This window comes from Electrophorus electricus, chromosome 2 (genome assembly GCF_013358815.1).
Source record: "Electrophorus electricus isolate fEleEle1 chromosome 2, fEleEle1.pri, whole genome shotgun sequence".
Taxonomy (NCBI): Eukaryota; Metazoa; Chordata; class Actinopteri; order Gymnotiformes; family Gymnotidae; genus Electrophorus; species Electrophorus electricus.
This window is the reverse complement of record NC_049536.1, coordinates 19,863,295-19,889,561: the sequence shown is the minus strand read 5'-3', so window position 1 is coordinate 19,889,561 and position 26,267 is coordinate 19,863,295. Positions and strand designations below refer to the sequence as shown.

Below are 26,267 nucleotides of genomic sequence, written 5' to 3'. Positions count from 1 at the left end.
GCATTGAATCCTAAGTAAAATAGCTAGCTATTTACTTGATACGAACATAATTTAGTTCATTTAAGCGAGAAGTGTTTTGTTATCAATAGCAATAAACAGTAATGCAAGCAATACTGCAGTACTGTAAATGTTTTCGTAGTTCCTTTTCCGGAAGTGCAATACATATTCCAGGATGCATTGCGAAACAGCTATGACGAAAAGCAATTTCACGTGTCAGAGAAAGTCTTATAGAACTAAAATGAACTGTTATTGTTAAGCAACTTATTTCCATGTGGTTATTAGAAATCAAACAACGTTTGTTAAACTGCTTATGATACGCAGAAATAATTAACCTGGATTGAGTCCTCGGATCTGAGGAACCTTGGGGTTGCTAGTAGGGACTACGTACTAGCAACTTGCTAAATACTAGCCTGACTCGGCTGTGATGTGAACCCTTGAAGGTAGGAGCACAAACACAGTTTTGTTTTGTTAGTTCACGACTTTACTATGTTTAAGATTTAAGTATACCCCTTAGAGGAAATAATTCCTTTAAGCGCAATCGTTAGTTCAAAGTCAAAGAGCACAACAGATTTGGGACAGTAACGACGAATTAAGTCTCGGTACAGCGAGAATTTCTATCATGTAGGTTACCGCAGTATTTTCAATAAGGTAAAAGTTCATGAGGAAAGAAGCATGTCTTACACCTACTTAGCTACGCTGTGTCTAACAACTAATAGTTTCAATTTCAGATTTTGCTCCAGACGGATTCCCCGTTTTACTCTCATAATGCTGAGGTTTTCTTGTCAAAGAGCACTCGGTCCCTGCGCGCTCGGAGGAGCGCGTGGAAGCATGAGCTTCAGACGGCCTGCGCTGTCACGCGCTCAGAAATGCTTCCTCGGGACGCACAAGCATAAAGAGAAGCTGGAGCCGCTGAATACACCTCGAGGAGCAAAAGACTTTATCTATAGTTTGCACCCCACAGAGCGGAGCTGCTTACTTAAAGAGTTACAGAGCTTCGAGTCCGAAGCCATCGCCCAAGGTAAGGAAGCAGGCACCACCCATCCCTACAATAAAGGACTAAACGGGCGCTGGAAATGTTCCAAACTCCGAAGAGATCTGTACGGAGTTACGTTCACATGGGCCTACGCTATGTAACGCATCTGAGGCTTTCTTATTCTGTGGTAACAATGGTTGTATAGAGGAAGCAATACAGTCCAGTTCTGTCCCCCAGACGGGAGTTTTCACAGAACCGCTAGAACCGGCCAGGGCGGTGACGACCAACGTCTACGCGCTTACAAATGAACCGCAGAGCGTCTCCTGAGATTCCCAGCCCAAACACGAACGTCTGCGGATGGCGTCCCAAAAATTCCGTGTCGTCCGGGGGCTTTTTTTTCTTCTTCTGGAGAACATTTGGAGCCATGGAGATGTTTTCACCCGAGAGCGTTTTAGGGTTTGACAAGATGCAGTGCAAGTAGTTCTTTCATGTGACCAGCGATTGGTCGTGCTTTTCACAGATGATGCACACATTGCCTCCTTTGTCCGCATGTCTTATAATTTATTAAGTGTTCTCCTAATGCCAAACCAGTCAGCAACAGGACAGGGAGAGGTCTTTACTCTAGAGCTTGTCATATATCACTGCAGTCTGAGAACCAGTAACCTGTTCTGCTGTACATCTGTACTGCTCTGTCCTATTCTGTGTCGTCCCTGGCCTGTTATGCCCTGAGCATTGAAAGAACCCACTGCTGACCTCCATTACCTTGTCTCTGGGGACCCACCAATGCTCTGCAGTTTCATATGTTCTTACAGGTGTGTTAGAAAAAGAGACACAAAACGTGCACAGAACATTGGGTTGCCCCTTACGTTTCCCTAACTTCACTTTTTACCTTTGCTCCTGCATCTACATCTTGGTTTGCCTTTCATTTTTCCTGTTTTTCCTCTGATCCTCACCCCATCTCTTTTCCACCCCCACCCCCCACCCCCGTCAGACCACGCCCCCTTTAGCAGAAGGGTCAGCAGGCACAGCATGCAGGCTGAGGTGACTGTGGGTATGTAGCTCTGCTTCAGGCAGCTGTTCCAGTGCAAAGCCGTAAACAGCCTCTGCTCACTTTATTCCCTTCTTTTTTCACTTATTTATTTATTTGAAGACATATCTGCAATTAGAAACTGAATTTTTAACAAAGAAGCTGTGACACCCCTTTAGTGTAGATGTTCTCCAAGCTGAAGTGAATAAAGGCTGAATGTCTGTGAATTGGAATGGAGCCTAAATTGATGTGTGGGGGCATTGGAACCACTTGTAGGGTCCAATGCTTTTTGTGTAAGTGCTGAAACTAGGGCAACTCTGCATGTTGCCACAGTTACAAGTGTTTTGATAATTAGATGGTCATGTGGCAAACACACTTTTATGCACTTGACCACCAGTGGTCAAAAACTTGTCTGTGATTCTCGCTTTGAAGATTAATGCTGGTTAATTTTATGCTGATTAACATTATTAATTATAATAATTATTACAATTATTATAATAATTATTACAATTGACATTTTGCAATTCCAGTTGCACTTAATCAGAAATTCAACAGTCATATTAAGTGATTGTTGTGGCTTGCTCAAGACCTTTTAGCCAATGCTTTGTGGGGAGAAAAATTCAGTAAACACATGACATGAGTGCACTTTACAGACTTTGAAAGCGTAACAAGAACATAAGAAATGTCAAGAACATAAAAGACCAAAGAAAGGTTAGATTGGACAATAACTGGATGTGTCTGAGAGAAATGGTGTAGATGTAAACAAATGTTCCTCTCTAGTCTGATGTGATGTAAAAATTGGTACCTCCTTCTCCACAAGCACAAGCCCCTCATCTTTGTGTCTCTGATTTTCTAAATGTAATACAGCAAATGATAATAGTCTAATATTTTATTATATGAAAGCATAGCAGTCTGAACTCTTTGAAAACTTTGAAAAATAACAAAACGGCTTCCACACTGATGGAAACATGATATTGTACAGGTGCAGATCCAACCAGAGGGAATATTTGTAATAGTTATGTGTGTGTGCCTCACATGAATTACTTTCCAACCAGCAGATAGCTAATGCACTTTGTCTTCTTTCCTCCAGAGAAACTGGAGCCTTCGCCCCCGAATGCCAGCCAGCTGAGATATGGTGAGATGTCCTAATGAATTCTCTTGTCTCATCTTCATGTTCTTCTCTACTTGCGCAAACTCAGTGTGTTGTTGGCATAGCGTGAGAAAAGGAGCCTAGCTGTGTCTGTCGGCCACATGCCGATCTCCTCCTGGGAAGCCGTTCGCAGGCCGGCCAGCATCTGATGCCTTGACCAACTCCTCTCAGTGTGGAGGAGCAGCAGCTCCACTCTGAGCTCCCCCCGGATAGCCGAGTTCCTCACCTTATCAGAGAGCGAGACCTGCTCCACAGTGCAAAAAGCTTGTTTTGGCAGCTTGTATGAGCGATCTCGTTCTTTCAGTTATTACCCAGAGTTCATGACCAGGGTTGAGGGAGGGTACATAAATGAATTGGTCAACTGAGAGCTTCACTTCATAGCTCAGCTCAGCTTCACCACCACAGTCTGGTACAGTGACCACATTTCCGCAGCCGTCACACCACTGTGGTCGATCTCATAGCCCTCGAGAGCGAGAACGAGAACCTGAGATACTGACACTCCTCCACCTCGGGGGAGGTTCTCACCCCTTACCCTGAGGGAGCATGCCATCCTTTTCCAGGAGAAGGGCACTAAGTGTAGAACTAGTCTCATATAAATGATGATGGACGATAATATCCGTGTAGTCCTTTAGGCTGCAAGGGAAACTGCCCACAGCTTGAGCTTCTAATACATAATATGCAGAATAAATCAGTTACACACGAACCACAAAGGATTAACAGTATGGGTGAGTTATGATGACTTTCAGCCGACCAAAATATATTTTGTGGTACGTTTCTCCAGCATTTGGTCGTTTATTCGGTGACATAGTTTATGTGCGTTTAAAAACAGTGTGTTGTGGTGGAGGGTTTTGCAGTAGAACCTTGTTCTTCTGTTTGAACCTGAGTGCTTGTCTTGCTCTTGTTTCAGTGCTCCTTCACAATGCCATCCCCTTTATCGGCTTCGGTTTCCTTGACAACGCCATCATGATCGCTGCAGTAAGTGGTAGGAGGCTCTTGAGTGGTTCAGCGAGGCCAACTTTACATCTGCATATAAACATGCTACTTTGCAGGTCATTTCTTGGCTTGAGTAAAAGGTGCTGATGTGAGAATAGTGCTCTACTCCACTCCACTTTATTACACTTGTTAAGATACCAGGGGCATGCTGAACTTGGATCAGTGTTTAGTAGTGTCCCCTCTACACACCATGTGCTGGAAGTATTGTCTGATAATGTGCTGTGCTATGCTGCGGGTATATAAAAACGGTCATTTCTAATCGTGTGTGTGTGTGTGTGTTTGCACGCACTTCCATTCACAGGGAACCCAGATTGAGATGTCCATCGGTGTCACGTTTGGAATATCAACCATGGCAGGTGCTCACAGAAATTGACATCATACACAGATTTGGTAGCCACATTTCAGTGCCTGTATACTATAAAGAAAATCTACTACCCAGAAATCCAGGTAAAACGGAAGCAAAATATTAAACTACCGCCCACTATGAGTATGCGTTCTCCACTGAATATTAAATGAGTGTGGAACCAGGGTCAGTCGAGGTCAGCCTGCAGAACCTGCGAGCCAATAGAGAAGAATGTGGAAACTGGGCTGCAGGCATCATCGTGAAGCGTGCAGTGTGTAGTCACACCAGGGTGTGAAGAGTGCTGTGTTGAGTCACCCGAGTGTCTCAGGGAAAGAACATCATTTCCCAGAGTATTTTGCAGTTAACATTCTTCATCTATTTTGCTATCAGTGCTGATATTTAATACGTTTTGTGCATTTCACACAGTTGTAGCAAAACAGTAATTTGTGTAGAATCACTTTAACTGTAATTTAAAATTATGCTCATTCCTACTGTAATATTCTACAGAATAACACAGTCATTTCCTACATATGCACTTGAGGTTTGACACTGTGTGTGTTTTGGTGGGTGGGTGTGTGTTGGGGTGTGTCCGCACGTATGTGTTGGTTTATAGCTGCTGCCTTGGGGAACCTGGTGTCAGACCTGGCTGGACTTGGGTAAGTGTGCTCCCTGCTTCTTCAGCCCCTGCTCTGAGCAACTGTTCATGTGTGCATATGTGAGGAAGAGGTTCTCAGTGCCTCGTCTGTGCGTGCGTGTGTGTGTGTGTGTAGGCTTGCAGGTTACGTGGAGGCTCTAGCTGCCAGGTTGGGCATGCAGATTCCTGATCTTACGCCTAAACAAGCAGACATGTGGCAGACCAGACTCAGCTCACACTTGGTGAGAGGGTGTGTTTGTGTGTGTTTGTGTGTGTACTGAAGTGGTTTGTAACTCTTGCTGTGCTCCCTTGCAGGGGAAGGCCATCGGCGTCACTATCGGCTGTCTCCTTGGTATGTTTCCACTCCTCTTCCTCAGTGATGAGGATGAAGAAAAAACAAAGAACTCTCTGCTTTCTACTCCCTCAGACTCTAAATAGGTTTTTTTTCTGGGTTTTTTAAGATGTTCATTGATAATGTCAGATTAACACTATTCTCTCATGCATTTTATATTAATATGACTGAACTCAAGTCTCAACTGCAAAAAGCTGGGAGATTTACAGAGTTTTAATTACATACTTGTGTGTGTGTGTATATATTGTATGTATATATATATTGTATGTATGTTTATATATATATATATATATATATATATATATATATATATATATATATGTATGTATGTGTGTGTGTGTATATTTTAATATATATATATATATATATATATATATATATATATATATATATATATATATATATATATATATATATTTTTATATAATATATATATATATATATATATATATATATATATATATATATATATATATACACACACACACACAAATAGAAGTTTAATTTCACAATAGCTGGTTTTTGACTCATCTCCAAACACTGAGTGGTGAAGTCTATATGTGAAGGGCTTTTCTTCATTCTGTTGATTAGAATTGGCCAAGGATTTCTAACATTTATTTTTAGCTTTCTAGTTTTTATTGAACTTTTTATGCAGGGAAGTTCTACAAGGAGATGTTTACAGAACAGCAAACATATAACACAAAACAAGAATAGGACTACTTAATTATTCAAGAAGCACCCTAGCAATATCACATCTGATATGTACTGAGCAGATGTGAGTATGTGTGGGATGAAGTGCCATAATTCTACTGCACTGTATTCATTAAATAGGATGTTGTCTGGCAGACTTGACTTGCCTGCATGTCTGAGTTGAACCCTCTTCAGTTTGTCTGTCTAGATGAGGCATAGTGTGTATCTGAAGGTGCGTGTTTAGGAGTCTGCATGGGTGGCGTAGTCTGCACGGGTGTAGTCTGTAGGTATTGTGTTGCCTGTATAGATGTAGTTTGTAGGTGTTGTGTGCGTGTAGTAGTCTGCATGGGTGTAGTCTGTAGGCATTGAGTTGCCTACATGGGGTGCAGTAGGGGTGGAGTAGTTGGGTCGATGATAATTATGGGATTTCATGTGAACTAAAAGGTAAACTGTGTGTGTGTGTAAGGTTTATAGGTATTGAGTTGCCTCTATGGGTGTAGTAGTTTGCAGGCGTAGAGTAGTCTGTGTGTAGTCAATAATTATGGGATTTCATGTGAACTCAAAGGTAAACGCGAGTGTTTACCAAAATAGTGCATGTTTCACCCCACTACATGGACGAGTCATACTGGAACACAGGCGTTCATGTGGTGAGAATGCAGTGCTATAAACACTAAAGCCTGGTTTTCTAGACTTGGGTGAGGCTTCGCAAAATTAGCCTGTTTAAACAAACTGCCATGGTCCAGCTCTCTGTCTGGATCTGTCCGAAACATTAGCGGCATTGTCTGGGGATGAACTCAGCGCCGAGTGGTGTTAAGTGGAAATGATGTGGCTATTTTTATGTACATCTGACTTCAGCAGACGTGTACTTGATGAAAGTATGCTGCTTTTCCTGGCACAGAGGGAACCCAATCTTCAACTAAATCCCACTGCCAGTCAGGAGTCCCCTGCAGAAAATCGGTATCTGCAAATGTCTAGGTTTTGTCTGTGTGCAGAAGATCAGCCCAAACACCTGAAATACTCAAACATCTCAGTTCTTAGGGAGATAATTTTTTTTGTTAACCTTTTCATTCATGTTGATTGTATTTGAAATATATGTATGATTTTCTTTGTCTGACTTATGTTTAACTGTTTGGAAGTAATCCAGTTTGTGAAGGAACTAATCTTGACTGCGGCACCAATATTGCTGGTTTATTGATCAGTTATTTATCTTTTATCAATCAGTTACTATTATATCCTAGCTCACATATTCATGTACATTGACAACCAAAAGGAGTTGTGTGTAAAACTTGATTAAACTAACTTTGCTTTTATTAGGTTAATAAGGTTTATGAATACCTAGTATGTTATTAACTGGGTGAAAATTAGTTTTTAAATTTAGAGTTTTCCTGAGACAGTCCTGGCAGAGAACCTCTACTGCTTTAAAACTGAAGGTCTTCTCTAATCTGGTATCTCTGGTCTCATAGATCATAGCTCCCAGCTTAAATGTCAGGATTGAAATCGGAGCTCTTGGCATGACGAAGATACAAAGTGATGTCATATGCAATGCATTTGTTTGTAAAAATGTTAATGGTGTGTGATAAGATGTAAGATACTGAAGGAAGCAAATGACCAGGTTTTAACATCATATTTGTAGATATATCACAGATACCCGTGATGGCACAAATCAACCTAACCAGGCGATGCCTGAATGCATGTAGGACATATAACTTACTGGACGATACACCTGCTTGGATAAAAGTCTCTCTGTTTTTATGTACTTGCATCATTTTACCTCATACATACAGGTTACTTACAGGTCATGCCTCTTGAGTTCTTTTCACATTATGCATTAAGCATTAACCTATTATCACATGTTTTAAAATTTAGCCACAAAAGTCTCTCAAGGTTACATGGATGTGTGGTATTAATTTATATGACATCCTGTAATTTATTTATATTCCACATTTTAGATGTTTTATGTTAATAACAGCTCGGGGTCTTTTATTATGAAATGTACTTCAGGGTTTTGAAGTTGCTTTTAAAGGAAGAAGAGGCAGCAGCTTCACAAAACTGAATAAAAGTTTGAATACCAATGTAATGAAGGTACATTGTGTATATCACCTTAACAACAGTCTCACAGGCAAACCAAACCTAGCTACATAACAGACCTAGCAACACTGATGCAGATTTGAAGCCTGGAAAGCTAAACTGTTTCAAAACTAAGTTGTACTATGCAAATTGAAATGAAATAAAAACACCATTAAAGAATATTTTATCTTAGCATATATCTATTTATTAATTTGTCCAATTATTTAAACTTCTGGAATAATGTAAACTCATATTCACAAAAAGAAAAATTGCTGATCAATTATATCAATAAAATGAAAGTCATGATAATTACAATAATAATAATCATATTTTGATATAATAATTGTCTTCTTAATAATATTAACATTCACAACATTTCTCCATATGCTGAGGTGTCTCACATTTTAAACACGGAATCTTTCCTTCATTTTTTTAAGCGTTCTCGCGGTTCTGTATAGATATGTACATTCCTACACTCCTAAAGCCTCGCAGAAGGACAGGGTCTGTATGGCTTGTCCATGACTATGGCTAAATTTAAGGGTAGGATCCCACTGTGGGGACGTATCATTCTTAAGATTAGATACAAACTCTCATGACCGTAAATAATAAATATAGCGCTACACAATAGGAGAAACAGTGCACTACTACGATCTTTCTTAAGAGGACTTTTATACACAAAAGGTGACTAGGATATCGGAAGGTTCTGCTTTGTATTGAGAAGAATTTATTACTGACTGATCTATTCTTCACCTTAATCAGAATCGCTGCTCGTGCACAGAGAGTGCCATGGCAACAAGCAAGGAGGTCCGGTTTGTTGTCACTCAACAACCCATAAGGTGGAAAGTTTTAGAACCAGCACATTTTGGCACGGGGAACCATTCAGTTAGATTTTTTTTTCCTTTTTTCATATATATTAACTGAAGTGCAGACAAAATAAATATCAATACTTTCACCACAGCAAAAAAAATTAAAAAATTTAAAAAAAATTTAAAAAAGCAACTGACCAAAACCTACCAGCAAAACTAATGGTGTATATGTGTAATCTACTGAACATCGAGGAAGAATCAGAAAAACCATAGGACTTGGTAAAATGAATAAAATTGTATAAATCAACAGGTCTCTAATCCAAAGTCCTCAGCTCTATGTACACACAAAGCCAACAAAAGCTCAGAGCAGACATCAGCTACCAGCCTCAAACACCCCCTCCCCGATCAGCCAGCATGGGAAAGTGAACATCTCCTAATGCAGTGTGCGCCTAAAGGAAAGAAAACAGCAGGACCTGATGAGGTATGAAACTGCTCGATTAATGCTGCTACTACTTTCTTCTTTGATCAGTGTGTAGGAGTGTGTGCGTCGTGTGTGTGTGTCTGTCTGTCTCTCCATGCTACGGAGAGTATTATAGTACAGCGTCACGGTACACGACGTTGGCAATGGGTATATTTTGTGCATAAATAAAGTCTAACATTAACGAAGTAAAGATGGGCTATAGTTGTATAGTGGTATAGATACTAGAACTAGGGTTATAAATACTCATCATAAAAGTGGGTATTAGTCTCTCTACTGCTGGTTCCTTCCAAGGAGAGCCCCTGTCATTAGCTGATGTAACCTAAAACCGTGTTTATCGTGGTGCTTCCCACCTGATCGTATCCCTATTCCATCACGCTCTCTCTCTCCCCTCCGTTTCTCCCTCACCCTCTTCCTCACCCTCACACACGCATACCCATACTCACGAAAGAAAATCAACAAATCCATTCGTATGCCCATATCGATGCACACGATCATCTGTACACAGAGTATGTCCAATCACTGGTATGCAGATGAAAGCTGTGAGCCACACACACACACACACACACACACACACACACACACACCTGCTCGCTCAAGGGAGCCGAGCGGATTCCTCTCTGCTAGTAACACCTTTTTGCGATGGTTCTGGCACGTGCGTGCGCACACGCGATTGCACTGTTTCTTTGCTTGCAGTGTTGCTGTCCAGTCAAGTGGATGAGAAGAGAAGGGTCCTTGAAGTCCACAAAAGCAGCAAGTCCAAACATAGACAATATTAAACATCATTCTGCTTCCTTCTGGAGCGTAAAGAAACTCCAAAGTGTCAAAAAGAGAAGTGTCCTGTGTGCTCCTGTCAATAAAGTTTGTTTTGTTCCCCCTGTTTTGTATAGAGCTCTTTAGGCACAGAGAAGAGGCATCGCCCCCTGGCGGCACAGGAAGGGGCTTCTGAGCAGTATGGCAACATCTGATTGGCTCAGAAAAGACCACACCTCCTTAAAAAGTTTGAAAAGGCTTGTTTAAAGAAAAAAATGAAGTGTTATTGAGTCATTATTAGGAGGCTTGTGGGTTATGAAGTCCATAACCATAATACAGACCATAACCGCACACACATAGACCAACACAAAGCCTCAACAACCACCATGCTGTGAACAACAAAGACTCCTGCTGAGAGAGAGAGAGAGAGAGAGGGAGAGAGAGAGAGAGATTGTGAGTGAAAAAGAAAGTGTGTGAGATATACTAAGGAAAGAAAGGTGACGTGTTTGAATCCTTAGTACTGTCTCTCTGTATGCAGTTTTTTCTTTGTACTAAAGACCAGAGCTCAGAGGCCAGAGCTGGTCTTACACAGGTACAATAGCGGTAAACTGCAGCCAGTTGCTAATTTGTTATACCACTACATACAAAAAAGGTGATTGTCATTATTTTGGCTCAATCTCTTGAGAGAAAAAGTGGGAAAGAATTGTAGAATTGTAGAAAGAGTTGTAGAATGGCATATTTGTGTGTGTGTGTGTGTGTGTGTGTGTGTTTGTAGGTGGGCATTGGGCTGCAGTATGATGGGTAAAAAACGATGCTTTTCTCAGGCTCTTCCTCTCTCTCCTCTCTCAGCCAATCAGACACAGGAGAGGTTCCTGGACTGACGCTGGGCCAATCACATGTCCTGTTTCGTGCTGTGGTCAATCATGTTCCAGTGTGACCACCGTAGATTGGCTGGGGGAGAGAAAGACAGAGTGAGTGCAGGAGGGCAGCAGGTGATGTAGTGTCCAATAACAATCCAAGTAGCCTTTGACTGACAGATTAATTGTCCAGTAGTCTTGAGTGTGTCTCTGTAATGTTCAGACAACACTGATGACTGTTATCATGCCTAAGCATAACTGGCCATTGTTTCAGAAACACCCACACTTGGAAATAATCAAATTGGCTAGACATATTTACAATAGAAAATGAAATGGAAGTGACATGAGTGATAGATGGTACCCTGACACACACACACACACACACACCCACACACACATACACACACATACACACACACACACACCACACACACACACACACACACACACATACATACACACGCACACACCACCACCACCACCACCACCATCACCAGTACCAAAAAATATTTCAGATTCAGTTAAATAGAAAATAACTAATTCTGGCTAGAAACTAACTAACTCTTGACAACCATAAGTGATTTACTAGATCCAGAAATGGAGTCCTCTACTATTGAGAGATGCAAAACAAGTTAATTCTACTGCAAACGTCTAAGCTAGTGTCTTCAGGCATGTGCATTTAACAAGCATGTACATATTAAAAGAGAATCTATCTAAGAAATCTTTAAATAAACTGCTAGTTGATTAAATGTTTAAATAGCTTTAAGAAACCTTTTTATTAACAGACTAGTAAAGCAAAAAGGCTGAGCCAATGGCACATTTAAGAGCAGCATATAAAAAATGGCAGAGAGATAACATCCCTTTAATGAACAGATAAAAGGATGTGAGTGGACGGCTCTGCATATAGGCCACAAACACATACTGCAATGTCTGGATTCACAATATTTAATGTGCATATAATGTCACTTGGTATCTGCATTTGCACTGCACCAGGCTCTGTCAGCTCTCAGACGTCACATGACAAGACCACCCTCCCACCCTCCCGCCTTCCCTCCGCGCCCCAGCAAGCCGCCGCCCCCACAGCGATGGCAGTGCCGGGGAAGTCGGGGTTGCCGCGGAGATCCCCGTTCTGGCTGACGTGCAGGCGCGGGGGCAGGGGAGGGAGTGCTCCGTTCCACGGGGAGCTGACTGAGGACGTGGCCACAGAGGAGAGACCCAAGAATGGGTTTAACGGCAGAGCCCCCTCCCCTCCTGGATGCAGGGATGGCTCAATGGAACCCAGGGAAGAGTACGGATCATCCTAACAGGGGAGCATAGGGAAGGAGGGAAGGAGATGAGGAGAGGAGGGGAGAGGAGAGGAGTTAAAGAAGAGAAGAAAACTGCATAGCACAGTGAAAGAGGGCAGATAAGTGAGAGAATGAATGAAAAACAAACCAAGTGGAAATAGAAAGCAGGGAGGGGTTGGGAAGAAAAAAGAAGAAAAGAGTTAAAAAAGCAGAGGAACCAAAGACAGTAGAGGAGAAAGACAGAGAAAGAGCAAAACAGATAGAGGAGAACGACAGCCGGATAAGAGAGAGGAAAGGCAGAGAGGACAGCTGGTGTTTAGAGCAGGAGTCCCAGTAATTCCCCACATTTGGCTCATCCTCTACCAGACAGCTCCCAGCATGAGCCCTCACCTCACGCTGCCCCCACGTGAGACGCCACACTCCCTCACCTCACGCTCTCCCTATGTGAGACGCCACGAGCCATCACCTCAACCTGCGTTCTACATGAGACATCACTGGCCCTCACCTCATGCTGCCCCTACGTGATGCACCACAGACCCTCACCTCATGTTCACCTCACGCTGCCCCTACGTGAGACACCACTGACCCTCACCGTATGTTCACCTCACTCTGCCTCTACGTGAGACGCCACGGACCCTCACCTCATGTTCACCTCACGCTGCCCCTACGTGAGACACCACAGACCCTCACCTCATGTTCATCTCACGCAGCCCCTACGTGAGACACCACGGACCCTCACCTCATGCTGCCCCCTACATGAGGTTCCACAGTCCCTCACCTCACACGACGTGAGATACCACAGGCCCTGTGCTGGTACTGTTGATATATAGCATGTATATGACATTTCCTTTAACACAGCTGCAGACTTATGCACCATCCACCTATACACAGGCATTCTATATTATAAAGAAATATGCCCCCCTACATAATAAAAAGCCCTTAAAGACTGCTATGACCCAGCTAGGAACCTTTATAAACAGGAGAGTTACTGAAGCAGCCCAGTCAGTCTGAACAACTGCCCTGCTGTTTTACAAAACCAACTGCAAACCTCAGATACCTTGTTGTTGAATCAAGCTGTAAGTATATGTGTTCTGGACACAGTTAACTGCACACCGAGTTTCCTCTATCAGTTACTGTGCTCTGAACAGTTAACTATACACTGTTTACTCTACTAGTCACTGTGCACTGAGCAGTTAACTGCACACTGAGTTTCCTCTATCAGTTACTGTGCTCTGAACAGTTAACTGCACATTGTGATTCCTCTATCAGTCACTGTGCTCTGAACAGTTAACTACACACTGTTTCCTCTACTAGTCACTGTGCTCTAAACTGTTTGCTGTACCAGTCTCTGTAGCTGCCTATAACACAACAAAGACACACCAGCCACTGAAAAGAAAAAACACGTTACAAAACAAAATGGACAGATTCAAGCTCTCTCACGAACACGCACACCTACACCCACACACATACATACATACACACACACACACACACACACACACACACACACATACACACACAAACTGATAGTGCTTTGTGAGATGGGTGTAGGGGGTGATGTTAAAGGCACGCTGAAGGGGACAGAATGCTCACATTAACACAGTCGCACTATATGAGTGAACGACACAGCCACAGTGCTATGTGTTAAAGAACATCGGATGGTAAAATGGTGTTGGGGCGCTCTGAGCTAAAAGTCACTACGTTTGCATGCACATAAACACCTGCAGTGTTTTGCTTTATGCTGATATTCAGGCCATAGCATGTCTAGTAAATGCTGTTCACAGCTCTAGTATTTCCCCGGATCTGTTATGTTTCCCAGTTCTCATTCTCAGTTCTCATTTTGTTTACGTTTGTAGTAGTAAAATCTGTACCACAAGTGGTTCTTTGACTCTGAAAGTAGAGGAAAGCACACTGCAGGTATGTTTACCTTGAGGTGCTTTAGAATTCAGAGTTTTCACAGAAATGCCACAATCTGAGTAGCTGAAACAACCTTTTCCTGCTGTTACTGTCCCAACATCTACAACCGCATCTCTGAATAACGACCTGTGTTATCCCGCTGTTATTGTCCCGCATCTCCGACCGCATCTCTGAAACGACCTGCGTATCCCACTGTTCCTGTCCCGCATCTCTGACCTAATGCTGCTTTAAACAGGAACCTTTTCGATTGCAACATTATAGAACTCAGATACTTCAATATTTTGACCAGCGATGGTGTTTTCAAATCAGTTTTCCCACCACCTTTAAAATATAGCAGTCAGTTACATTTGGGCTGCATGTAGAGTAAAACACAGGGCCAAAAAATAAAGCACTACTTCCTCGTGGTATTCACGTATCAAAGATGTCAACCTGTACCTAGAACTAATATTCCATTATCATTGTTTACTCTCCTCGCCAACCAAATGGATTCCCACTTCAGAGTCGATAAATGCAATTTTGCCAAACCCCTTCGGAAATTCAAAAGCAAGCTGAATACACTCGAAAGCTTGGTGCCAGTACCCAGTAGCTCACAGACACTATTTTCTCAAACCAGTAAATAATACCCTTGTTAAGTAGAGTATGTTCATATTTAATGCATGAAAACGCAATCAGCCACCTGTAGCATCTATTTGACAATTACAGCATATTCATATAAACCACGACCTCTCTGGGCTCTGGATATTTTCGGTTTGTTATGTGCATGGAAACGTAGCTATTTATGAGTAGGGTTAGCTGGTGCTGAACTATGGTGAGCTGTTTGTGTGTGTGTGTGTGTGTGTGTATGAAAGAGACAGACCTCTCCTGTAAATATTCGGGATTTAATGTCAGGAACGCCACTCCCTCTCAACTCATCCTCCACCGCCATCAGCCTGGAACACAGCACACAACAGCACAATCACACAACCCCACAACAGCAAAAATCACACAAAGCACGAGTGCTCGCCACACTGCAGTTGCACAGAACGCACGTGCAATCGAGCAGCAGCACACGGCACCTCTATCACTCGACAAAACAAGCAAGCCATCACGCAGAATCTGTCACACAATGCTGTATAAAACAGAGTTTACATCACATGGCCCTAGTGACAAAACTTCACAATAATTCAGCCACACAAAACAGCTACACACGAATACACAAAACAACAGATGAAAACACATGAACATACAATATTGTCAAAAAGAAAAACTATAATAAAAAGACTTAATGACACAAAAAAATAATACATATTCTTACAATAACATGCCACACAGTTACACACAAAACGTATCACTCTACAGTAGCATCACATGACAGGAAGTTGGCGTTGATGACCGTGGCATGCTGTCCCTGGCTTCGCCTACAGAGCACTGGTTAGCAGGGCTGCACCCCGACTCTTTCACGCAGTGCCTCCCACACCTGCACCTTCGCTACGCCTGCTCGGGAATGACCTCCACCACCTACACCACCGCCTCCACCACCACTACCTGTCCCTAAACGCGCCTAGCTTGCTTCCTATCGTCATCTAGCTAACGAGCTGGGAACCTTGCGACGGGTCTGAACCGGTTTAGAAGTGGAGTGTATGAGTAGAACAAGCACTGGGAGAACAGTGTGGGGAGAGAGCTGAGGGCATGAGCCCCGAAGTCGAGGTACTGCGGGACCAGATAGTGAGGGCTTCTTTGCAGCGAGTGCTTCGCACCATCCGCTCGTCAGCCCCGTCAACATGCTCGTGTGTTTTCTTCTGGACTCCATCGAGACTGCTCCATCACACACACACACACACACACACACACACGCATACACCATACACGCACACACACACACGCACACACACACACCACACACCACACACACACACACATAGACATATGCCCCTACGAGTGTGCGAGCCAAACCCCTTACCAAGGACCTATACTTGTATGCCGCCCTCTCCCCTGGCCACCCCCTCGGGCCCGCCCCCCTGCTCTAGACGCAGGCTCGGGGCCCGCCTCCACCCCTGTCTGCACGTCTGCCCCGCCCCCTCCCCTGGCCGCTGGCTGGGCCCCGGCGGGGCTGTGACCTGCTGATGATGCCCTGGATCTGCGAGTCCTTCTCCAGCTGTTGCTGCCTGAGCCTCCTCTCGCTGTCCGTCCCAGCCGGCTCTGGTACTGCAGCAGGAATCTTGTTGGTCTGCCTGCTCCTGTGTGTGCAGGCGCCGCTCGTACTCCTCCAGCTTGCGGTGGGACATCATCAGCCTCTCCTTCAGCGAGTGGATCTCCTCCTCATACTCGCGCACCTACATGCGTGCAGAAATGCACAAAAAATGAGAAAAAACACAGCCTGTGGACTGTCACTATGAATGGGGTGAATACAACCTAGGGCATCGATAATTCAGCATATTACTAAGTTAGAGTTAGAATCCTAAGTTAGAATTCTGTTGTCTTCAAACAGAGCAAAAAAATAGGAAAAAAAAACACCAGCTGCAGCAGCTGTGCTTCTGTGTTTTTATGTATCTCTACTAACACAGATGCACTGATACAGTGTTTCTTGGAAAGGGCTTTAGTATGACATGGTATCCTTAGACTCTAGCCGAGATGCGCTATCATAAAAACAGTCTTCTCCAAGGAAACAGCAGGCATTGTGTAATTATCTCTGGTGACAAGTGTTGGCAAAATGGAAGCAGCAAATGGAACTGCCACGAGAGTAAATATGAGTGGATGTTTTCCTGCTTCTACAGCCTGTGACCCCAGAGCAGAGGCACTGACCACTGACCCCAATGCAGAGGCACTGACAACTGACCCCCGAACAAAGGCACTGACCCCGGTTCCAGCCGAGACCTCGTCCATGCTCTTGGAGTGCTCCTTCAGTTTCAGATCCTCTCTGTCCACGCGTAGACTCTCGATGTCTGCAGACAGGTGCGGCATGTTGGACACCCAGGCCACCGTCCTCTCCGACGCCGATGCTGGGTTCAGTGTAGAGGGAGACTTTGAGCCCTGAGAACCAGAATGAAAGCAAACAGATTATACGAAGCCAGGCAGATTATACGAATTATACGGCAGCTTGCAGGCTTTATGAACTGTGTGCACATTGTATTTTATATGCATATGTGCTGTATAAATTGTGTGTTAATTAAAGGAGGCCTCTAGCAGATTAAAAAACTAAATTGAATATTTGTGAAATATTCAAAAACAGTGAATCACTTTTACTGTGTGTTATCTTTAATGTACTTATGCCAAAGGCACCGTGCATGTGTGTGCATGCGTGCATAGGCGTGTGCATGTGTGTGTACGCATGTGTGGGTGTGTTTGGGTGTATGCCTCTGTGCACGTGTGTGTGCATCTGTGTGTGTGTGTATATGTGTGTGCGTCTGTATGTTCTGTGTGTGTGCGTGTGTGTGTGTACAAGCGCGTGTGTACCTGTTTGTTAGTAGTTGGCTTCAGCAGATGCTGTTGGTTGGTTTGTACAGCAGGTTTGGCGGGTGTGTCACTTGATGCATTCTCAGTGTTCTCACTAGGGCCCCCTTGTGGTGGCTGGCTGTCATTGGCTGTGCTGGACTGATGTGGGAGGCCAGGGGCAGGGCTGTCCTTCACCAACAGCTGTTGCCTTGGTAACGGCCTCGCCCCAAAACTGGACTCAGGTGACTGGAGGAGGTTCCCACTCTGAGGCCGAGCCTTGGGTGGGGTGGAGTTTGCAGCTGAGCTCACTGACAGCTGGTGGGAGGGCTGAGGCTTAGGACGTTGGGATGGGGGCGGGGCCATAGAAAGCCTGACGGAACAGGGTGCATGGTGGTTGGGGCGTGGCAACTGAGGCGGGGTGTACCAGTGCCTGTAGCGGTCTGAGGGGGCCATTCCCATCAACACCTGCTGCTGCAGATTCTCCTACAGACAGGATGAGAGAATATGTGCACATTTTATACATTAACAAGTTTACCGTCAATGTCAGTAGTGATAAGTTTATGCCACACGGTTATACTGATAAGTGACATTCAGCTGTATACACAATTTTTAATGCACCTTCTGTTTTAGCAATATGGACAATATTATTTCAACAGTACTTGCAATCTCTCCCTTTCAGAAGTGGGAAAACCATTTTCACTACAACAAACAATAGATATCTCCAGCTGATTCTATCTGAAGTATTTCATAGATCATATATCACACTGCATGTATGATATAGAATGGGAATAACACCAGTCCTGATCACTGTGTTCGCGCTTCTGTGAACTCTGTCACACACTTTAAACCCCCCTCCTTGGGCTAGAGCATCCCAACATCACCCTTGCTTTGCCTGCTTTAAGACCATACACATATGAAAATAATCCTCAAGAAGTGGAAGATCAGAATCCCATAAATACGCCACCTGGAAAAACCTACTCTTATATATCACTGGAAAGATAAGTTGTCACTGAAAATAATTAAATGACAACATTCAATTATTTATGGGGACCTTTTATTAACAGAAATCTATGATTTTAAATTATCCACAATTCTCTGAGCCTGTTAAAAAAACTCCCCATTCTAGAAAACACCTGCATCAATTATCATATACATAACATACACAGACCAATTCATACACCAACACATACATGTGTGATTACATATACAAATATGAGCGCTTATGCATGACTTGCACTCTCATACATGCACACCCATATACACTGGTTAGACTTCAACATACACGGTTTATCCACCACAACAAACCCAGTCTCACAATGTAATAATAAGCTCCAGTTTATCATACGTTTGCTTGTCTGTTTACCTGTCAGTCTGTCTGTCTACCTGCCTTTCTGTCTGTCTTGACACACATTTATACACATAAATCTATGCATACAGTGTAATATATTTCCTATTATAATAAATGTTATTACTGTTACTTTGTTGTTATTCTGTATTCTGTCAATGTTCCCTATACTGATATATATACAGTGGTGTGAAAAGGTGTTTGCCCCCTTCCTGATATCTTATTTTTTTGCATGTTTGTCACACTTAAATGTTTCAGATCATCAACCAAATTTAAATATTAGACAAAGATAACACAAGTAAACACAAAATACAGTTTTTAAATGAAGGTTTTTATTATTAAGGGGGAAAAAAAATCCAAACATACATGGCCCTATGTGAAAACTGAGTGGTCCCCATTTAAACAAATGAACTGTGGTTTATCACATCTTTGGAAAAGCTGTGTTCAATTTTTCTAGCCACACCCAGGCCTGATTACTGGCACACCTGTTCTTTAATCAAGAAAACACATAATAGGACCTGCCTGACAAAGTTAATTAGACCAAAAGCCCTCAAAAGCTAGATAGCATGCTGCGATCCAAAGAAATTCAGGACACAATGAAATACAAAGTAATTGAGATTTATCAGGCTGTAAAAGGTTATAAAGCCATTTCTAAAGCTTTGGGACGTCCAGCAAACCACAGTGAAAGTCATTGTCCACAAATGGCGAAAACATGGATCAGTGTGAACCTTCCCAGGAGTGGCCGGCCAACCAAAATTACCCCAAGAGCGACAGCAACGACTCATCCAAGAGTTCACAAAAGACCCCACAACAATATCCAAAGAACTGCAGGCCTCACTTGTCTCAATTCAGGTCAGACTCCACCATAAGATGGTGACTCCAACATAAGAAAGAGACTGGGCAAAATGGCCTGCATGGCAGAGTTTCAAGATGAAAACCACTGTTGAGCAAAAAGAACATAAAGGCTCATCTCAGTTTTGCCAGAAAACATCTTGATGATCCCCAAGACTTTTGGGAAAATACTCTGTGGACTGACGAGACAAAAGTTGAACTTTTTGGAAGGTGTATGTCCCATTACAACTGGCGTAAAGGTAACAGCATTTCAGAAAAGGGAACATCATACAACAGTAAAATATGGTGGTGGTAGTGTGATGGTCTGGGGGTTGTTTTGCTGCTTCAGGACCTGGAAGACTTGTTGTGGTAAATTGAACCATGAATTCTGCTGTCTACCAAAAAATCCTAAAGGAGAATGTCCAGCCATCTATTCGTGACCTCAAGCTGAAGCGCACTTGGGTTCTGCAGCAGAACAATGAATCCAAAACACACTAGCAAGTCCACCTCTGAATGGCTTAAACAAATGAAGACTTTGGAGTGGCCCAGTCAAAGTCCTGACCTGAATCCGATGAGTGTGCTGTGGCATGAGCTTAAAAAGGCGGTTCATGCTCGAAAACCCTCCAATGTGGCCAAATTATAACAATTCTGCAAAGATGAGTGGGCCAAAATTCCTCCACAGCACTGTAAAATACTCATTGCCTGTTATCGCAAACACTTGATTGCAGTTGTTGCTGCTAAGGGTGGCCCAACCAGTTATTAGGTTAGGGGAGCAATCACTTTTTTACACAGGACCATGTAGGTTTGGATTTTTTTTCCTTAATAATAAAAACCTTCATTTAAAAACTGCATTTGTGATTACTTGTTATCTTTGTCTAATATTTAAAGTTGTTTGATGATCTGAAACATTTATGTGACAAATATGCAAAAACTGTATATATATATATATATATATATATATATATATATATATATATATATATATATTAAAAGCATTGAGCTTATGGAAAGACTTTCACAAGTTTGCTAAATTCTTGGTTTCTCATAAGTTCAGTGCCAGATTCACCTCTCTGACAGATTTACACATTTTACTCGATCACAAAGGTTTCATGTAAATGGTTTTTGTGTTCTATTTATTTCTTTGTGTTTTTGTCATTTTTAATATGACAATTGTTATGGTGTTGCAAGGGCAAACTGAAAATGATGCTTCCATTGAATCGCTCCCAATATAAAATAATGGCTATCTAGCTTGGCAGTGATAATTAATTTACATCATTCAGGTTACAGCGCAGGATTTTCAAGGGATTTACATAAACCAGCAAACAAAACCTGTTAGATGTGACGCCGCGTGGGCCGTACCTGCACCTGCAGCGAGAGCTGTCTGCGGGTGTAGTCAGCCTGGTTGTGGCGTGTGAAGTCATCGCTGTAGCTGTGTGAGTGGACGATGCTGGGCTGCACCAGGCTGTTCTGTGAGCGCAAAGCCGACAGGTCCTCACTGCGGGAGAAGCCGCCGTGGCCGAAGGCCGGCATGCCGAAGCCCACGTGCCCGTTCTCGGGCTCCGGAGCCAGGAGAAGCGGCGGGGGCGCGGCATGGGGCGGTCCGTGGGGCGGGGTGTGGTACTGTGGCCCGTCCGACGCCAGATGGAACAGTGGGTTCTGGAAGGAGAGCGGCACGTGCATGGCTGCTGCCACCTGCTGCTGTTGCTGGGAGAGCGAATCTGGGGCCAGGCCACCCCCGTGGGCCAGACGAAGACCGCCCGACATGCTGGAGCCGCCCGAGCCGGCGGAGACACGCCCGCCCACGCGCAGAGGTGCGCCACCTAGTGGGCCGAAGCTGCCCAGGCCGGCGATGGAGCCCTGCGAGGAGTTGAGCATGTCGTTGACGGAGTGCAGGTTGGAGATGCTGTTGATGCGTGAGTCCTGCAGGTCCATCATAGACACACTCTTATTCACACTCAGCACCTATCAGACACACACACACGCACACACATGCACGCGTACATGCATGCACACACACGCACTAAAATTAGCCAAACTATAAATGGAGCAATTTGATATGGGCTGAACTTCCTGTACAAGTAAGGGTGATCTGCTTCAAGAGTATAGCTTCTGCAACATGCAAGTACTTTCAGTGCAGCTACAATATAATAGTTTTTTGAGGTTCTTTTGTTGGTTTTAGTCTTTCATTTGAAAAAATAAAGAATTCAAAATGTGTGTGGTCTGTTTTGCTTCATGTACCTTAGGATCTGGTTCAGTGATGTCAGAGCTGCTTGTGCAGTAGGCGGGGCTTGAGCGGGCTAGGGGTGGGCGTGTCACGTAGAACACATCTTTGTTGCCACGGTGATCTCTCTCAAAGGCAGCCATACCCGGATGGGAGAGAGCTCCGCCCCCAGACATACCAGCCGTGGGAGAAGGCAGGCGGGAGATATCTATAGAACTACAGACACAGCCAACACTGTGTTGGTGTATACAGAACTACAGACACAGCCAACACCGTGTTGGTGTATCCAGAACTACAGACACAGCCAACACTGTGTTTTTGTGAACTACAGACACAGCCAACACTGTCTTGGTGTATACAGAACTACAGACACAGCCAACACCATGTTGGTGTATCCAGAACTACAGACACAGCCAACACTGTGTTTTTGTGAACTACAGACACAGCCAACACTGTCTTGGTGTATACAGAACTACAGACACAGCCAACACCGTGTTGGTGTATCCAGAACTACAGACACAGCCAACACTGTGTTTTTGTGAACTACAGACACAGCCAACACTGTCTTGGTGTATATACAATTACAGATGCAATTAACGCTGTGTTGGTATATATACAGCTACAGACACGATTAACACTGTGTTGGTGTATACAGAACTACAGACACAGCCAACACAGTGCTGGTGTATACAGAACTACAGACACAGCCAACCCTGTGCTGGTGTATAGAGAACTACAGACACAGCAAACACTGTGTTGGGCGTGTAATTCTGTATAGTGTTTACACACACATTTATAGTGTGTGATTGTCTATAGTGTTTACACACATTTACAGTGTAATTGTGTATAGTGTTTACACACACATTTACAGTGTAATTGTGTATAGTGTACTTCTCCTGTAGTAGGGTGTAGGGGGATGAGTGCACTCTTGTACCTGTTCATCTCCCTCATCATCAGGCTCTGGAAGTCATTGGTGGAAGGGCGGCTGAAAGGGGGCCGGCCGAGGTGCCGCTCAGGCGGTTGGTGGCTGGCTTGCCGGTGCAGCTGGGGGTTACGCAAGGCCACACTGATGTCATTCAGCAACCGTGGCAACGGCCCCAGCTTCAGAATCGCCTCCTGGGACAGAATAGAGGAGGGGTCGGAATCATTTAATATTAGGATTGGCCAAACTACCATGCAACAGGATTTTTAGTACCTGCTGGCATTTCCAACTAATAATTCATAAAAACATAATTAAAATCAATAATATGAATGCCTCACTATTAATCATAATGTTAAGCAAGTTTGTTAGTGCAATTCAATATATTTACATCCACTATGTATCACTGTCTTATTAATAATGTATAAACATGAGAGAGCATATGAACTAAAACGTGCCATGGGTGGTGTAGAAGGCTGTTAACAGGGCTATCTGAACTGGATGGCAGGGTGTCGTGGAGATCTACCGACCTGCTGAGTTTAGGTCAAACAGACCTAGCTCTGGCCTTAATTAACAGGATCAGAGGTGTTAGATCCGGGGTTGGAATGAACCCCTCCCACAAGACTGCAGACCACATAAGAGCCAACATACCTGAGTGTAGCAGAATTAGCCTACTGAATGACACACTGCCTTTCCCAAGGACCACGCCCCTTCCCTCCACTTAAATGAAGAACATGCCTCCATGATGCATCAATTTTTGTTAGATTTTGCACTAAGTATTAATTGTATCATCCCATAATTTTAAAAAAATGTGCACACCCAATTCACTGCTTCAGCATTGGCTCTCTGTAGCTTCAGTAGAGCTGTGCAGAGCCCTGTGCCCCAAGGCGAGACAACACTGACACGCAGCAGGAATGTGTGACGCGTTAGTCTGTACCACCATGTCTCCCATTTTCCATTTTCTATGTCTTAATGCTCACAGCTACAAGTGCCTTTGATGATTAAACATATTGCAGAAGAGACTCTGTTTGCTATCATCTCTAAAAGAGATGCGGCGGCATCAAAATACCGAAATGTAATGTGACTCAGGATAATGAGTCTCCTGAACCTCTGAATTGTTCAAGTCTGACCTATTAAGCACTAATTAATTCATATAATTAAATAAGCTTGACCGGCCTTGCATAAGAGTCATTGAAATACAACAGTTTTTCAGATGGCTGTTTGTGAAAGTGGAGTCACACCTCAAATTATGAATCTTTGACAGAAATTATTTGGTTCAAAGCTCTGATGAGTTAACGCAGAAAGAAAAACACATTTAGTCCATAAGTGAATGGCAGACAAACAGGACAGGGCAATTCTAAGTTTATTTGTCCACAAAAACACTGGTTCCCAGTAATCACCAAACCAATTTAGATAATTCTTTAAATGTTTCTAAGTCTTAACACTGTTGCAGTATAGAACTTTCTAGATGCAAAGTGCTGCATGACTTCATGCGGTCCTATAAGTATGCTAAACAGCTTGTCCATATTCAGATTAGTGAGCTCATCTGCATGTAGCGATAAGATGCATGTAAAAATGTTTTGCTTCTCTGAGAACTACTTTGGAACCATGAATGGCTATGTATAGTGCCTGTGAATCTGAAATAATTAGTCTCAAGGGGGGAGTTCCTGGACGGTTGCCTTTTTTAAAATGATAAATTTACATAAAAGCAGGAGAAACTTAAAAACTTGAACTATCTGAAGAAGACTCTCTTGTACAGCTGAAGAAGGCACTCTATCTGAAACATACCAAGTCATCAGATCCTTTTCTGGACAGAATAATGCTTAAATTCAAGTACTACTGGTCAGACTAGGAATCTGAATGAAAGTCTGAAAACTGATCAAATAGCATGCTAAGAAAATCTAAAATAAAGTTATAGACATGTTACAAAATAATATCTGTGACTGAGCATCCTGGTGAGCACTGCTGGATCAACCGTGAGAAAATGGAAGCTGGTCCAGGTCTGGTCCAGGCACTGCATGGACCAGACCGTCCCTTCCAAGCTTAGCTTCACAGTAGGAAGGGCACATGTGAGGGGAGCCACAGAAAGACCAACAACAGCCACTCCGAAGGAGCTCTGGAGTTCAGGGTCTGAGACTGGAGTGAAGGTACAGCTGTCAGTGATATCGAGAGCTCTGGCTGGCCTGCAAGGGAGGGCGGATAGAGAGAAGCCGTTACTGAAGAAAATCCCATCAAAGCACGTCTGGAGTTTGCCCGAAAGCACGAGAGTGATACAGCTCAAATGTGGGATGTTGCTTTGGGGTCCAATGAGAGAAAAATTGACAGCATCCTAACAGTTTCGTACGGTGGTATGGATGATGCAAAATATATGGATATACTGCAAGACAACCTGTTTAAGTCGCTTGAGAGAAACTTTATATTTCAGCAGGACAACAATCCCAAGCACAAGGCCAAAGAAATACAGGAGTGCTGAACAACAAAAAGTATAAAGTTTTATGATGTCCAAGTTAAAGTCCAGATCTCAATCCAATAGAGAAATTCATCATCATCATCATCATCATCATCATCATTATGATTCCTTCCATTTTTCCAGGTGAGGGTCATGGTGGTAGCAGGCTAAGATCAGTCCACACTTTTCTATTCCCTTTGACACATTCCAGCTCATCCTGTGAGACACTAGATGCTCCCAGGCCAGCTGTGAGATATAATCCCTCCAGCAGGTCCTGGATCAGCCTCTCAGGCTGGAACAGCTCTAGTGGGAGCTGATCAGGGGACATCCTTATAAGATATCCAAACCATGTCTTAGTGTTGAAGGGCTGCAGCTGTACTCTGAGGCCCTCTTGGACAGCAGAGCTCCGCTCCCTATCAACCAAGAATGTGTGGCACTCTGAAAATTATGGTCCACAAATGCCATCCAACCCGACTGAACAACCTTAATAAAAAATGCCAGATACAGTGGGTGGAAGTCACTCCCAAAGACAGCACAAAATTGGTAGAAACTTACCCCAACAGGTAGGTTTGCTACACCAAAAGCTCTTATTCCAGCAAAAGGTGATTCTACCAAGTACTAGTCTGAATACTTGTATAAGCAGCATTTTTCCTTCTTTAAGATCTGCTGACTAATAACGAGTTTTGACCTGGAAAATTCACTTTAAGCAATAAACATGCTGGCTGGAACAATCTGTGTCATTTATAATTCATACAAATCTAATGG

At 43.4% G+C, this 26,267-nt stretch overlaps 2 protein-coding genes across 3 annotated transcripts in view; one reads left to right on the top strand and one right to left on the bottom strand.

The window, feature by feature from the left end:
• The first annotated feature begins 186 nt into the window (after positions 1-186).
• tmem65 (transmembrane protein 65) lies at positions 187-5,734 on the top strand. Of its 2 annotated transcripts, XM_035535326.1 has the most exons (9): positions 187-440; positions 729-1,018; positions 1,965-2,024; positions 3,091-3,135; positions 4,058-4,125; positions 4,445-4,499; positions 5,100-5,142; positions 5,257-5,362; positions 5,436-5,734. In XM_035535326.1, exons 2-9 carry the CDS (start codon positions 766-768, stop codon positions 5,556-5,558), a joined length of 753 nt encoding a protein of 250 aa, XP_035391219.1. In that variant the 5' UTR covers positions 187-440; positions 729-765; the 3' UTR covers positions 5,559-5,734. The 2 variants fall into 2 exon arrangements, with proteins under 2 accessions (XP_035391219.1, XP_035391222.1); XM_035535329.1 differs by lacking the exon at positions 1,965-2,024.
• A 221-nt stretch (positions 5,735-5,955) lies between these two features.
• The window catches only part of syngap1a (synaptic Ras GTPase activating protein 1a), a 76,184-nt gene continuing 55,872 nt past the window's right edge, over positions 5,956-26,267 (bottom strand). The window contains 12 exon segments of the mRNA XM_027023898.2: positions 5,956-11,217; positions 15,183-15,255; positions 16,423-16,493; positions 16,496-16,534; positions 16,537-16,638; positions 17,162-17,335; positions 17,759-18,103; positions 18,106-18,183; positions 18,185-18,220; positions 21,273-21,875; positions 22,152-22,350; positions 23,069-23,250. Of these exon segments, the coding sequence (XP_026879699.2) occupies positions 11,188-11,217; positions 15,183-15,255; positions 16,423-16,493; positions 16,496-16,534; positions 16,537-16,638; positions 17,162-17,335; positions 17,759-18,103; positions 18,106-18,183; positions 18,185-18,220; positions 21,273-21,875; positions 22,152-22,350; positions 23,069-23,250 (1,932 nt within the window). The 3' untranslated portion in view covers positions 5,956-11,187.